The sequence below is a fragment of the Chiloscyllium punctatum genome, chromosome 21 (genome assembly GCF_047496795.1).
Source record: "Chiloscyllium punctatum isolate Juve2018m chromosome 21, sChiPun1.3, whole genome shotgun sequence".
Classification (NCBI taxonomy): Eukaryota; Metazoa; Chordata; class Chondrichthyes; order Orectolobiformes; family Hemiscylliidae; genus Chiloscyllium; species Chiloscyllium punctatum.
In genome coordinates, this window is record NC_092759.1 from 17832131 (window position 1) to 17845790 (window position 13660).

The following is a 13660-nucleotide window of genomic DNA, read 5'->3' on the forward strand; positions in this document are numbered from 1 at the left end:
TTTCTGCTGTGAAATGATTGTAATGTTACTCACATCTTGTTATATGGGTTGATGAATGAATCTTCATGGGTCTGAGGTCCATTTGAACACAAAGAAATACTGTGTAAACCATAGTTTGTTGGAAGCAAATTTTGAGCAAGTATATTGCAGTAAGCTTAGAAACTAAAGTGATGTATTGTTAAAACATTGTGTGTTTGTGCAGTATTCCATCTGGGGTCACCATGAAAGTCCTTCCTTCTCAATCTTGCATCTCATCTGAGGCGAGGTGACCCTCAGGTTAAACTCAACACCAGTTGTCTCAATGAGAGAGCAACTTCATGGTCCTCTGGGACAATGCCAACTTTATTAATTTATTCTCACATGGTGAGAGATGTTGTGCCGAGTACAACTCCCACAGGCCAGTCAAACACTCCCATGGCCAGTGCAGCACAGAATAGACATAATGCAATGACCCCCCTGTCCATCAAACACTGTCGGGACCGATACAGCATGGGCTAGATTTGGAATAAAATCTCAAACAGCGGCCATTTCGTTGATTTTTATTTCTACACCTGATAACTTGATAATTTTTAGAGAGTTCACAACCCACATTTGTGAAACAGAGTCATCAAATCGAACAGTCACTCCCATCTCACCTCAGGAATTTAGCTGTTTTGTCCATATTTGTACCAGGTCTGCATTAAGGTCAGATACTGAGTGGCCCTGGCAGAACCCAAACTGTGTGTCAGTAAGCAGGTTATTTCTGAGCATGTGTTGCTTGATAGATAGCCCTGTTGATGATGAGATGATCAAGAGTAGACTGATGGGATGTTAATTGGCAAAGCGAGATTTTATATGCAGGACATAGCTGATCAATTTTCCACATGGTCGGGTAGGTGTCAATGAACTACCTGGTCTGGTTTACATGTGACTCCAGACCCACAGCAAAAAGGTTCATTTTTAATACCCAGTTGGCAGTTAGGGATGGCCAGTAAGTTCTAGCCCAGGATATACAACCCACATCTTATGGGTTTTTTGTAAAAAACACAAATGTGCAGTCTCTCAAGCCAGGGACTTGACTTTTCCATATTAGAATTATGGGATCATAACAACTTCAAACAGAAAAATTTGTAGGTCCATAAAGAAAGAGAAGGGAGTTGGATTAATTTCTCTTGGAAAAAATCACCACAGATTGACTGAGTGATCTGATAATACTATGACTCTGCGGCATTTGCAGTATCAGTGTCACCTGCTGATTGAGGGCTGCACTTGTTTTGGTATTTTCTATAAAGCAGGAGAAGCTTTCACAAAACTCTTAGATGTTGATGCTAACTTTTCCCTGTATCATCTTGGCAATGTCTTGAGTTATTTGTGGTGGTTCAGTAGTTAGCACCTGGGTTCAATCCCAGGCGTGGTGGTCTGTGTGGAGTTTGCACATTCTCCCAGTGTCTTTGTGGGTTTCTTCCAAGTGCTGCAGTTTCCTTCCACAGTCCAAAGATGTACAGGTAAGTGTGGATTGACCATACTAAATTGCCCCATAGTGTCCGCAGATGTGTAGAATAGGTGGATTAGCCATAGTAAGTATGGGGTTATGGGGATAGGATGGGGTGCTCTTTGGAGGGTTGGTAAAGACATGATGAGCTGAATGACCTCTTTCTGCACTTTTGGGTTTCTATGATTCTGTCTGGAATCCAGAATAGCATTCCCAAGTACAATGCTGCATTGAGCCTTCAGAAACCAGGCTTTCTTTCAGAAGGAGGTTTCTTGGAGGCCTCTTAATAATTGGACTAATCTGTAGTGAGCCAAACCTCAGTAACAACATGAAGTTACCTCTTCATAAACCTCCTGTTTCACTCCAGTCAATATCCAAAAATTAAATTTTACAAACAATTCCTGAAGGAATCCATTCCAAGAGTGGTACTGAAGAGAGCAGGGAACAGTCCTAGTGTAAACAGTGGGAACAATACAGAATTAGGACATGGACAGAAAGGGTTTAGGGGAGTAGGGGTTGGAGTGAGAGAGAGAGAGAGAGACAAGGAATGAGGCGGGACATTGTGATGTAGAGAAATTGGGTGAGGAGAGGAATAGACACGGGATTGGGGAAGGGAAGAGAGTGCGGAGAGAGAATGAAAACAATGCGAGGGAGGGGAACATGTTCTGAGGGTGAGAGCTGCACTGGGGATGGGGTAATACTGCACAGATTTGGCTGGAGTTTGGATCAATGCTTCTTTTGATGATCTCATGTCTTGTAGTTTCACAAGTCAGCTACATTAACATTACCACAGTAATGTTTAGCATATCCATATTTAATTAACATAATAATAAATAGCCAAAATAACATTCGTACAAAGCAGAAAATCACCTTGATGAGATGCAACCATGTTCCCTTTCCCTCCCTAAAAGAATCTGAGGTGTGGTCAGAAAGCTCAGGTTTATGTTTATGTGCTGTATCGCACAGCACAGGAAGGTGCCAGCCTGTGTTCAGCTCAGGGTAAAAACAATGACTGCAGATGCTGAAAACCAAATACTGGATTAGTGGTGCTGGAAGAGCACAGCAGTTCAGGCAGCATCCAACGAGCAGCGAAATCGACGTTTCGGGCAAAAGCCCTTCATCAGGAAACGTCGATTTCGCTGCTCGTTGGATGCTGCCTGAACTGCTGTGCTCTTCCAGCACCACTAATCCGGTATTTGGTTTTCAGCATCTGCAGTCATTGTTTTTACCTTGTTGATTTTAACCCTACTGCGAATCCTCTTGCAAGGATGCCTGCCTTGAAGAAGTTTTTCTCCTCTCTCCACAAGAATCTCAGGGAGTCCCTCTCCCACTGCAACTCCCAGGTCATTTCCTCTGCTCTGAAGCTCTTCAACCATGTTGTGAAACAAACTCGGTACCACAGCCACATTTGCTTCCTCAGTGCATGCCTCCGTAACCAACTCATCCCACACGGACTCCAGACCACCTTTAAACCATGTGTTCAGCTCAGTCAAGTCAGCATGAGGGATACAAAGGTAGATTCAATACAGAGGTAAGGGAAGGAACCAGCCTGAAACCCTACTCCTAATTACCATCAGGTGTTCCATTGCAGGAATGTCTCTTCCCTTCACCCAGCCAGTATCTGGTGTGACAAGTTAATTTGACACCCTGTGAGACACACACAGCAATTGACCCCCGCTGATCTTCATGCAGGGTTCCTAGCCTTAAGGTCAAAACCAAATATAACAAATAATTAACTGTGATTTTTTAATGGAACTAACTTTTAAGGAAAATAAAAAATGACTATACATGATGTCATAATCAGATTGTTGCAGACCAGTTCTGTTTGTGAGTCCAATACACGGTTTCTGGAGTGGAGAAGGTGAGGTGTTAATCAGACCAGGAGAACTTAAACAGTGTATGTTTCCGTCTACAGCTTTAACATTTTGATCTGAAGAATAAAAACAGAATATTGAATTGAATTATTGAATTGAATATAAAAAACAGCCTTTTACAGTCAGCAGTGTTGCCTCACAGCACCAGGGTCCCAGGTTCAATTCCAGCCTCGGGCGACTGTGTGGAGTTTGCACATTCTCCCTGTGTCTGCGTGGGTTTCCTCCTAGTGCTCCGGTTCCCTCCCATAATCCAAAAATGTGAAGGTTAGGTGAATTGGCCATACTAAATTGCCCATAGCGTTAAGCGCATTAGTCAGAGGGAAATTGGTCTGGGTGGGTTGCTCTTTGGAGGGTCAACGTGGACTAGTTGGGCCAAAGGGCCTGTTTCCATACTGTAGGGAATCTAATCTATTCTAATCTGGCAACTGATTATCTCAAAGCAGCGCAATGACAAAGGGGAGGGAATGATGCTTCCCTTGTTTAAAGCTAAGCATCTGGAGTAACAGTGTCCACTTCTGGCCACCTTATGTCAGGAAGGTTGGAGATCCAGACTGGGATGAACAGAAATGTCTTCACTGAGAGGGAAGTGTATCTTTGGAATTCTCTACCCCAGAGGGTTGAGGCCGCTCCATCGTTGAGTATATTTAAGGCTCAGATTGACAGATCTTTCTCTCTTGAAGTATACTGAGAGTGGGTGTGAAATAACCATGTTGAATGCTGGAGCAGGTATGATGAGTCGAAATGTCTGTCCTGCTCCTAGTTTTATCTTCCTCATATATTTGAATAAATACCTCTAAAATGAGCAGAAGGTTGCAGCCCACCTGAATGTGAGCTGAAAAAAACAGGCATTTCTGCCCCATTATCCTGCATTAAATGTTGGGATTGCTGCAGCTTGATTCCCATTAATTCCCCCACCCCCACTCCCACTCCCAAATCAGTCAGTTGTTAGGCACTCCACTCATTAACAGTTTTTGCTCAGCTTCCATGCAGACTGACTGCTGTTACACCCCCAAAACACACTCACACCCACCTACCATTGGGTAGCAACCTCTCAGGTCACATTGAGGTCTATAAGATGCTGATGGGTACGGCAAAGTACACATAAAATGGATGGTTCCCCTTATGGGGCAATCTATAACGAGTGGTCGTAGTTATAGGCTGAGATGAGAAATAAGATGAGAAATTACTTCTTTCAAAGGATCATTATTCTGCAGAATTCACTGTCCCAGCATGCAGTGGATGTTGGGACATTGAGTAAATTTAAGGAGGAGATGGACAGATTTGTAATTAGTAACAGGTTGAAGGGGAGGAGCAGGAAAGTGGAATTGAGGCCAGGATGAGATCAGCCATGATTGTATGAAATGGAGCAGGAAAGGCTGAATTGCCTACTCCTGCTCCAAGAGTTTAGGACACAGACAAATGTCTTGCTTTTTTCCATTCTGGGCCCTGGAATATGAAGAGATTACAAAATAAAGTCTTACCTTGAAAGATGAGTTCATGTCCTCTGTTCTGGGGAATGGCTCTTCAATTCTGAGTATCTGGGTAGACATGAATATTTGAACACAGCTGTTATAAAGTCTTTTGATCTTCACAGCATTTGAAGGGGGGGGGGGGGGTTGGGGAGGGGAGAGAACATTTGTTAACCTTCGGTTGTCTAACAAAAATATTAAGCTGTGTTTAAAATAAATTCCTTTCACTATCGCTTGGAGAAAACTTGCTGGAATTTCGTCGCTGATGATGTCATTCTAACTTTAGGCACATCTTGACAATTTAGAGCTCAAAAGGCATTGAATCTTACCGTGAACATTTGCAGCAGCAAGGTTGCTGAGAGTTAAACCTTGGGATACACGCCACTCCCAGTTGTCCTCCTCCCACCATTTCAATATCTGATTTGGGGTCTTCGTCCTGCTGGATTACAAACATTTCAACCTGTGTTAGTAATATGCAAATGTACAGACTTGGAGTGACACTGAATATTACCTTATGGATCCTGTCTTCAGAGGCATCTTGGACAGTGAGTTTAGGAATCAGACTTAATTCCACTTTCTATTAATTTAAAAGTACTTGAGCATCCATCAATATTTATGGTTGATCCTCTGAGAGCTCAAGATGAGTCTTCTCTTTGTCCTCACATATCATCTGCTTAATGTGTTCAGAAATGTTATCATGTGCCCCTCAGGTAGAATTTGAACCTGGGTCTCCAAGGGTAGGGACACTATCACTGTACCCACAATCCACTCATCATGGTGAACTGTTCCTTGAACTGATCACTTGGACACATGTGAGGGTGGTTAACAGACTACATACAGTAGTGTGGGAAGTCTTATTGAACAAACTGAGTGATTCCCGAAAATATTTGTGGATTATTTGGGTCTTTACAAGAATCCAGCAACTCCATGGCCACTTTAACTAGAGCCAATTGCTTATTTACAGATTTCTTAAATACAATTCAGAGTCTCAAACTGCCATTGTGGAATTAAATGCAGAATCTCAGGAATATTACTCCATAGACATTGAGCCACAAAGAAGGAAATGTTAGAGGCGGTGACTAAAATACCTTGATAAATGGTTTCGCTTGACCATATGTTGGTATCTTGTACAATACACAGTCAGCACTATCAATGTGACTATGATTATCAGAACCACCACTACTGTCACGATGATGAGAGTCAATATATGGACCGGGAATTGACAGTTTTCTCCAATGTACCAGTAATCCTTTGATGTATCACATCTGAAACCAAAAAAGAAATGGTCAGGCACAATGAAGTTACTGAATTAAAATATAGATCTAGAATAAATGTTCTTCTGCCCCATCTTATCAAACATTTGCAGGGTAGGTATAGCAGAGGTTAGATATCAAGTAGAATTTCATCTATTATTGTTCTCCATTGAATATCCCTAGCATTGTTTAGTTACAGAGTAAAACGCTATCTGCACTGTCTCATCTAACACACCTCATATTGTTTAGTTACAGAGTAAAGTTCCATCTGCACTGTCTTAGCAAGCACTACGACACCAAATGCATGGCCAATGCGTTTATTTCATCATTTCATCATTCATGGAACATTTCATCAAAACAGCAACACATAAGGCTTGTGTGACATGTCTCCACTTCATGCATCAACCACCTTGCTATGTGTAAGTGGAATTGCCAATTTAAAATCAATTGTACTGATTGCTGAATTTACACCACCTATACAAGGTTCCAGTTTCATGTCAGTTTCATTCACTGTGATTGGCAGTGACTCTGCTGAGGCCTTGCAAGCCCATTATTTGTACTACCATCTTTGCAGGGAGAATGGGGATGGGCAATAAATGCTTCAAACAGAGTAGGAGAAGAGGATAAGAAGTCTTTGACCTTTATAGTGAACTTCAATTAGGAGATGATGGCACACTGGTAATGTCACTGAATTAGCACCTGATGTTCTGTGAGCATAGGATCAAAACCCATTGCAGTAGATGGTGAAATCTGCATTCAATAAAAAGCGAGCCTGATGGTACTCTTGTTGACATTGTTGATGATGATTATTATTAAATTAATGGTTCATTAATGCTTTTTAGGCAAGGAAATCTGCCATCCTTACCTGGTCTGGCCTACTATGGTTCCAGACCCACAGCAAAGTGGCTGACTGTTAACTGCCCTTTGAACAATAAATGCTGGTCTAGCTAGTGACACTCGCATTTCATGAATTAATTGTAAAAAATTGAAGTCTTTCATTCCATCAGTCTTTCTTAGATCCAATCTCTGGAAGAGAGGTGAGATTTTTGTGACCTATTTAAGTTTTAGTTTTTTCAAGAAAGGTATGACATGAGTCAGATATGTCATGCAAGGTAATTACCAAACATAAATCAATAGTTAACAGCATTGTATAAAGAAACTGCAGGTGAATCTTTTGCAGTCACACTCATTGGTTAGGGCACTGAGTAATACTTATAGTCCCAGATGTTTTATTACATAATGTCCAACCTCCTCAGCTCAACTGCAATTTTTCTGTATTCCAGCTTCTTTAAAACAAGTAACAATAATGTTCCTGATTGTTAACCCCAATCAAACCGAATAAAAGCTCACAGCTCTTTGTAATTTCAAAGTAATTTTTTTTGTTGGTTTGTCTGCAGCACTGCCCAGGAAATTAAACCTAAAATATCGAGACCGCAAGACAATTCTTCAGGTTCAGCAGCCCTGGACCTCACTAGGTTAACCATTTATGAGTTAAACACAAGAATATCAATCAAAACTTACAAGCATTTGGGACCCTTTGCTGTGAGCTCACATTTCCCGTATCGGCACTGCAAGTGATCTTTATGGTCACTGTAACACCTTGATACACAGATCCAGCCCGAAGATGTATTTACAGCTGCAAAATAGTCCTTGAAATTGTCTTTGACATACGTAGAGCAATCAACTGTTGAACAGTTAATGGACAACAAAATCATGACTTTGGCAATGTATTTCTCACATCTCACGAACGTTTTAGAACATAGAAAGGTACAGCACAGAAGAGGCCCTTCGGCCTACAATGTTGAGCCGAGGATTAACCCTAATGTAAAATAAAATAACCTTACCTATGCACCCCTCAATTCACTGCGATCCATTTGCATGACCAGCAGGTGCTTAAATGTCCCTAATGATCCTGCTTCCATCACGACTGCTGGCAACACATTCCATGCATTCACAACTCTCTGCGTAAAGAACCTACCTCTGACATCTCCTCTATACCTTCCTCCTAATATCTTTAAACTATGACCCCTCGTTCCAGTCAATCCTGCCCTAGGGAAAAGTCTCTGGCTATTGACTCCATCCATGCTTCTTATTACCTTGTATACCTCGATCAGGTCACCTCTCTTCCTCCTTCTCTTCAGAGAGAAAAGTGCAAGCTTAGTCAACCTCTCTTCATAAGACAAGCCCTCCAGTCCAGGCAGCATCCTGGTAAACCTTCTTTGCACCCTCTCCAAAGCCTTTGTATCTTTCCTCTAGTAGGGCAACCAGAACTGGACACAATATTCCAATTGTGGTCTCACTAGGAACCTCGCGGCTCTTAAACTCGATTCCCCATTAATGAAAGCCAAAACACGATATGCTTTCTTAACAACCCTATCCACTTGGGTGGCAACCTTGAGGGATCTATGTACTTGAACACCAAGATCCCTCTTTTCCTCAACACTGCCAAGAATCCTGTCTTTAAATCCTATATTCAGCATTCAAGATCAACCTTCCAAAATGCATCACTTTGTATTTATCCAGATTGAACTCCATCTGCCATTTCTCAGCCCAGCTCTGCATCCTGTCTATGTCGCGCTGCAGCCTGCAACAGCCCTCAATACTATCAACGGCACCTCCAACCTTAGTGGTCGTCTGCAAATTTACTAACCCACCCCTCAATCTCCTCATCCAAGTCATTTATAAAAATTACAAAGAGCAGAGGCCAAGAACAGAGCCTTGTGGCAGACCACTCAACACTGATGTCCAGGCAGAATACTTTCCATCTACAACCACTCTCTGACTTCGGTCAGCCAACCAATTTTAAATCCAGACAGCCAAATCTCCCTGTATTTCATACTTCCTGAATTTATGAATAAGCCTACCACGGGGAACCTTACCAAATGTCTTGCTGAAGTCCACATACACCACATCTACTGCTTGACCTTCATCGACCTGTCTTGTCAACTCCTCGAAGAACTCAATAAGATTAGTTAGGCATGACCTGCCCTTCACAAAGCTATGCTGACTGCCTTTAATCACGCTATGCTTTTCCAAATAGTCATAAATCCTATCCCTCAGAGTTCTTTCCAAAACCTTGCTGACTATAGACATAAGACTGACTGGTCTGTAATTGCCAGGGATTTCCCTATTAGCTTTCTTAAAAAGAGGAACACTCGCCTCCTTCCAATCCTCCGGTATGACTCCCGTGGAGTGTGAGGAAGCAAAGATCTTCACCAGCGGCTTAGCAACCTCTTTTCTCACTTCCCAGAGCAACCTAGGATAAATCTGGTCTGGCCCTGGGGACTTATCAATCTTAACGTTTACCAAAATTTCCAACACATCAACCTCATCTATCTTGATCTGTTCAAGCCCATATCACAGCTCCTCAAAGTTCTCATTCACAACAAGGTCCCTTTCCTTTGTGAAAACTGAGGCAAAAAATTCATTTAGGGCTTCCCCGATCTACTCAGACTCCACACATAAGTTCCCTGTGCTTTCCCTGATCGGCCCTCTTTTTCCCTGATCATTCTCTTATTCTTCATGTATAAAGTAAAATGCCTTTTAGATTAGATTACTTACAATGTGGAAACAGGCCCTTCGGCCCAACAAGTCCACACCGCCCCGCCGGAGCGCAACCCACCCATACCCCTACATCTACCCCTTACCTAACACTACGGGCAATTTAGTATGGCCAATTTACCTGACCTGCACATCTTGGGAGGAAACTGGAGTACCCGGAGGAAACCCACGCAGACACGGGGAGAATGTGCAAACTCCACACAGTCAGTCACCTGAGGCGGGAATTGAACCCAGGTCTCTGGCGCTGTGAGGCAGCAGTGCTAACCACTGTGCCACCGTGCCGCCCTTAGTTTTTCCCTAATCCTTCCTGCCAAGCCTTTCTCGTGGCCCCTCCTGGCTTTCCTCAGTCTATTTCTGATCTCCTTTCTAGCAAGCCTGTAATCCTGTAAAGCTGTGCTAGATCCTTGCTTCCTTCACCTTAGCTGCCTTCTTCCTTTTGACGAGAAACTCCTCTGTTCTCATCATCCAAGGTTCCATAATCTTACCCCTTCTTACTTGTCTCAGAGGAACAAATTTGTGCATCACTCGCAACAACTGCTCCTTAACCAGCTTCCACATGTCTGCTATGCCCTTTCTGTGGAACAATTGCTCCCATAACAACAACCCTGCTACACCTGCATTTTTCCAAAATCTGCCCGCCTATGAGATCTTCAATCTCCCTACTGCTGTTAGGGGGTCTGTATAAAACCCCCAATGAGGTGGCTGCTCCCTTGCTGTTCCTAACTTCCACCCACACTGACTCAGTAGGCATACCTTACTCAACAACCTTTGTTCCTGTAGCTGTGATGCACTCTCTGATTAGCAATGCTACACCCCCTCCTCTTTTTCCACCCTCCCTGTTCTTTTTAAATGTTCTAAACACTAGAATATCTAGCAACCATTCCTGCCCCTGTGAAACCCATGTCTCTGTTATGGCCACAACATCTTAGCCCCAAATACTGATCCATGCTCTAAGTTCATCTCTATTATTTCTAACACTCCTTGCTTTAAAGCAGACACACTTTAACCAATCCCTTTGTTTCATCACGTGAGAAACCTTCCCAATAGATTCACGACATCCTGTCACTGCCCCATCTACAACCACCCCTCTCTCAGATATGTAGCTCTGATTCCTACCTCCTTGCCAAATTAGTTTAAACCCTCCTGAACCATACGAGCAAATCTCCCAACCAGGACATTTGTGCCCCTCCAGTTCAAGTGCAACCTGTCCTTCCTGTACAGGTGCCACCTTCTCCAGAAGGCATCTCAATGGTCTAGGTGTCTGAAGCCCTTCTTCCTGCTCCAGCCTTGCAGCCACGTGTTAACAATTAAGATAAAGTGTGTAAAGTATTTTATTTGTTTGCAACTTCATTATATGAAGTCTTAGGCTCTTAATTTGTTGCTATGTTTATAAACTTCAAGAATGTAAAACTCACCAGTCACATCTTGATTTGTGTATGATGCATTTTTGTAATTTGGCGCAAGCTGAAGTCCTGAACACTGCTCTGAAATGTGAATGAGTTCACAGTTAAAAGAATATATACACAGGAGAAGCTTTCAACAATCTTTGAATTAATAATCATACATATCAAGAAAGCAACATGAGTAAAATATTTAAATTCTATTCTGAAATTAGACAGTAGTGCAGTGATTATGTTGCTCCAACAGGTTTACTGTCGAGAAAAGGAATCCTGTCACCCAGACCTGTACAGCCTTCATGTCAACCTACATGTCATCACCTAATAAATGCCCATTGAAGTGGACAAACAATCCCATCATTTGTATCACCACCTACTCAGCATAAACAGGGATGGAGACTTAAGTACGAGTTATGCCAGAAACACCCATTAATACACATTCAGGTTGGCACTGTTAACACAACAAAGATTTCTCGTCATTATTTTTGGCTTTACCGGAGGTGATTGCTCACCCCATGAAATCAACAGGCCTATGAGCCCCTCCCATCAGAGTATCAGACAGTCAGTGGGGATGAAAATGATGCCGAGCATATTTCAAAGGAAGCAAATGGGTTGGCAAAAGCAAACCCCTGATAAATGAGAGCAGTTTGTCAAGTGCAGTGATTGTGGAACGGGTTTAGAAACCCACAGATTCTAAGTTTGAAATCTAGCCACACATTGAATCAATGTGAGCTGGTGAGTAATAAAACCAAACGGATTCACTGAGCCCCTTCAGTGATGGGGATCCTGCCATCCTTTCTTCATCTGGCCGGTATGTCAGTAGGCTCATATCTCAGTGTGGATAATAAAGTGGAGTGAGACTTTAACCCCCAACCTTCTGAGAAGGAGGTGACAGTGCTCTGCCTGAAATAGACAGTCAACAATCAATATTGCTTGTGTGACAAGGAGTTATCTCCCATCAAAATTACAATATACATCAACCCGGCATATATGATGACTTCATTTTCATGGTCTCAAAATTCCCGTTTTTGCATATACCTTAACCCCTCCCACCCACATTTCCAGCCCCAAGATGCTATTCTGACATTTGGAGCCTCAATGTTTCTCTCCACAGATGAATGTTTTATTGACCTGTACTTTCTCACTGGGTGTAAGGGATCAGGGTGGAGGCAGACAATGCAGGCTGTGCTGCAATAATATGCAGGAGTTTAAGACGTATCCTGCACACAGCTGACCCCCTAAGGTGATTGGTAAACATGGCAACCACCACTTCTTCACTTTTATACTTGGCATATGAGTTGACTCTTCATTTCTGGAGATATGTTTGTAGGTTTTAAAGGTCAACTTCTACGTGTGGCTAAAACAGTGTTAGTGTAGCGTAGGGTCTGGTTGGAGATTTTCATGAGCAATCACTGCTGTTTAGGAGGAAGAATGGCTTTAAATCAGTGCCCAACACAATGACACACCACACACAGACATTTCAGATGAGGTGTTCATGTGGCTGTGCAACTTTACTGCTGAGTGTAATTGAGAACAGGATCACTTTCTTACTTGAATCATTACTGTTGGTACAATTCCTGGATTGTAAGCTTTCTTCGATATCTTTTATTGTTTCCTTTATCATGCTTTCCTCGAACTGTTCTGTTTTATTGTTGAAAATAGCTTTATGATCAGTAACAATGCTGCCCTGGCTAAAAACATGAGGGAAGAGGAGAAAAAGCAAAAATTATGTTTAATGCTAGTTACTGCTTGATGACATTGGAGCAAGATCCAACAGGTATAATCAATGGAGCTGAATTTTATCTGCCCTGTGCATTCAGCTCTTGAAGAACTGATATAAATAGGCAAATCCCGAGGGCAAATATCGGGATGATTCTGTAGTTTAATCTCTTTTCCAGTTACTTCTCCATTACTTCCTCTCAATGGGGGCAACTTTGTTGCCCTCCTCCAACTGAAGCTTTAAACCTTCATCATCCATCACAGAGCACTTATTTGCATATCTGCACAGATTTTATTGAACCTGATTGGCCCATATCGTTTTTATCACACATAATATAAATTTATCAGAACTTGGACTTGTGTTCTGAAATTGCTACCTTGTCATTGTGATCTCGACTGTTTGATATCTTTGAATACGTCCATAAACAAAGTGCATCTGAAAGACATAAAACAATTGGTAGATAAACATACTCCTGCATGCATGTGTGAAAGAGGCAAAGAAAGACAGGCCAAGGAAACGGTAACCATTCGACACAGACAAGAAACAATAGGTGCAGGAGTAGGCCATTCTGCCCTTCGAGCCTGCACCACCATTCAATATGATCATGGCTGATCATCCTTAATCAGTATCCTGTTCCTGCCTTATCTCAGAGTACTCAGGTATGTTGTTTATTTGGAAAGGATGAAGAATAGGATTTGAGAGACAAGTCTTTTTGAGAGAAGGGACAGACGTGGTGTTCTAAATAGGGAAAGAGAGAGTAAAGGGAAAATCCTCTGTTTAGCATGTGTTACGGGCCAGGCCAGACCCCCCACAAAACATTTCAAGAAGGTAGCGTAGACCCTGACTTTTCTAGTTGCTTTAAGCAGGTGTAAGCTGGATATTCCAGAAGTGATGCAGCTGGTCAAACCACACGAT

At 42.4% G+C, this 13660-nt stretch overlaps 1 protein-coding gene across 1 annotated transcript in view; it reads right to left on the bottom strand.

Moving 5' to 3' along the window:
* Nucleotides 1-2659: 2659 nt before the first annotated feature.
* The window catches only part of LOC140492614 (uncharacterized), a 162883-nt gene continuing 151882 nt past the window's right edge, over nucleotides 2660-13660 (bottom strand). Inside the window, exons 63-70 of the mRNA XM_072591626.1 lie at nucleotides 13122-13180; nucleotides 12577-12716; nucleotides 11044-11112; nucleotides 7589-7751; nucleotides 5903-6079; nucleotides 5144-5253; nucleotides 4827-4883; nucleotides 2660-3401 (exon numbers count right to left, since the gene is read on the bottom strand). Coding sequence (XP_072447727.1) covers nucleotides 4870-4883; nucleotides 5144-5253; nucleotides 5903-6079; nucleotides 7589-7751; nucleotides 11044-11112; nucleotides 12577-12716; nucleotides 13122-13180 — 732 coding nt within the window. The 3' untranslated portion in view covers nucleotides 2660-3401; nucleotides 4827-4869. The remainder of the gene's footprint in view (nucleotides 3402-4826; nucleotides 4884-5143; nucleotides 5254-5902; nucleotides 6080-7588; nucleotides 7752-11043; nucleotides 11113-12576; nucleotides 12717-13121; nucleotides 13181-13660) is intronic.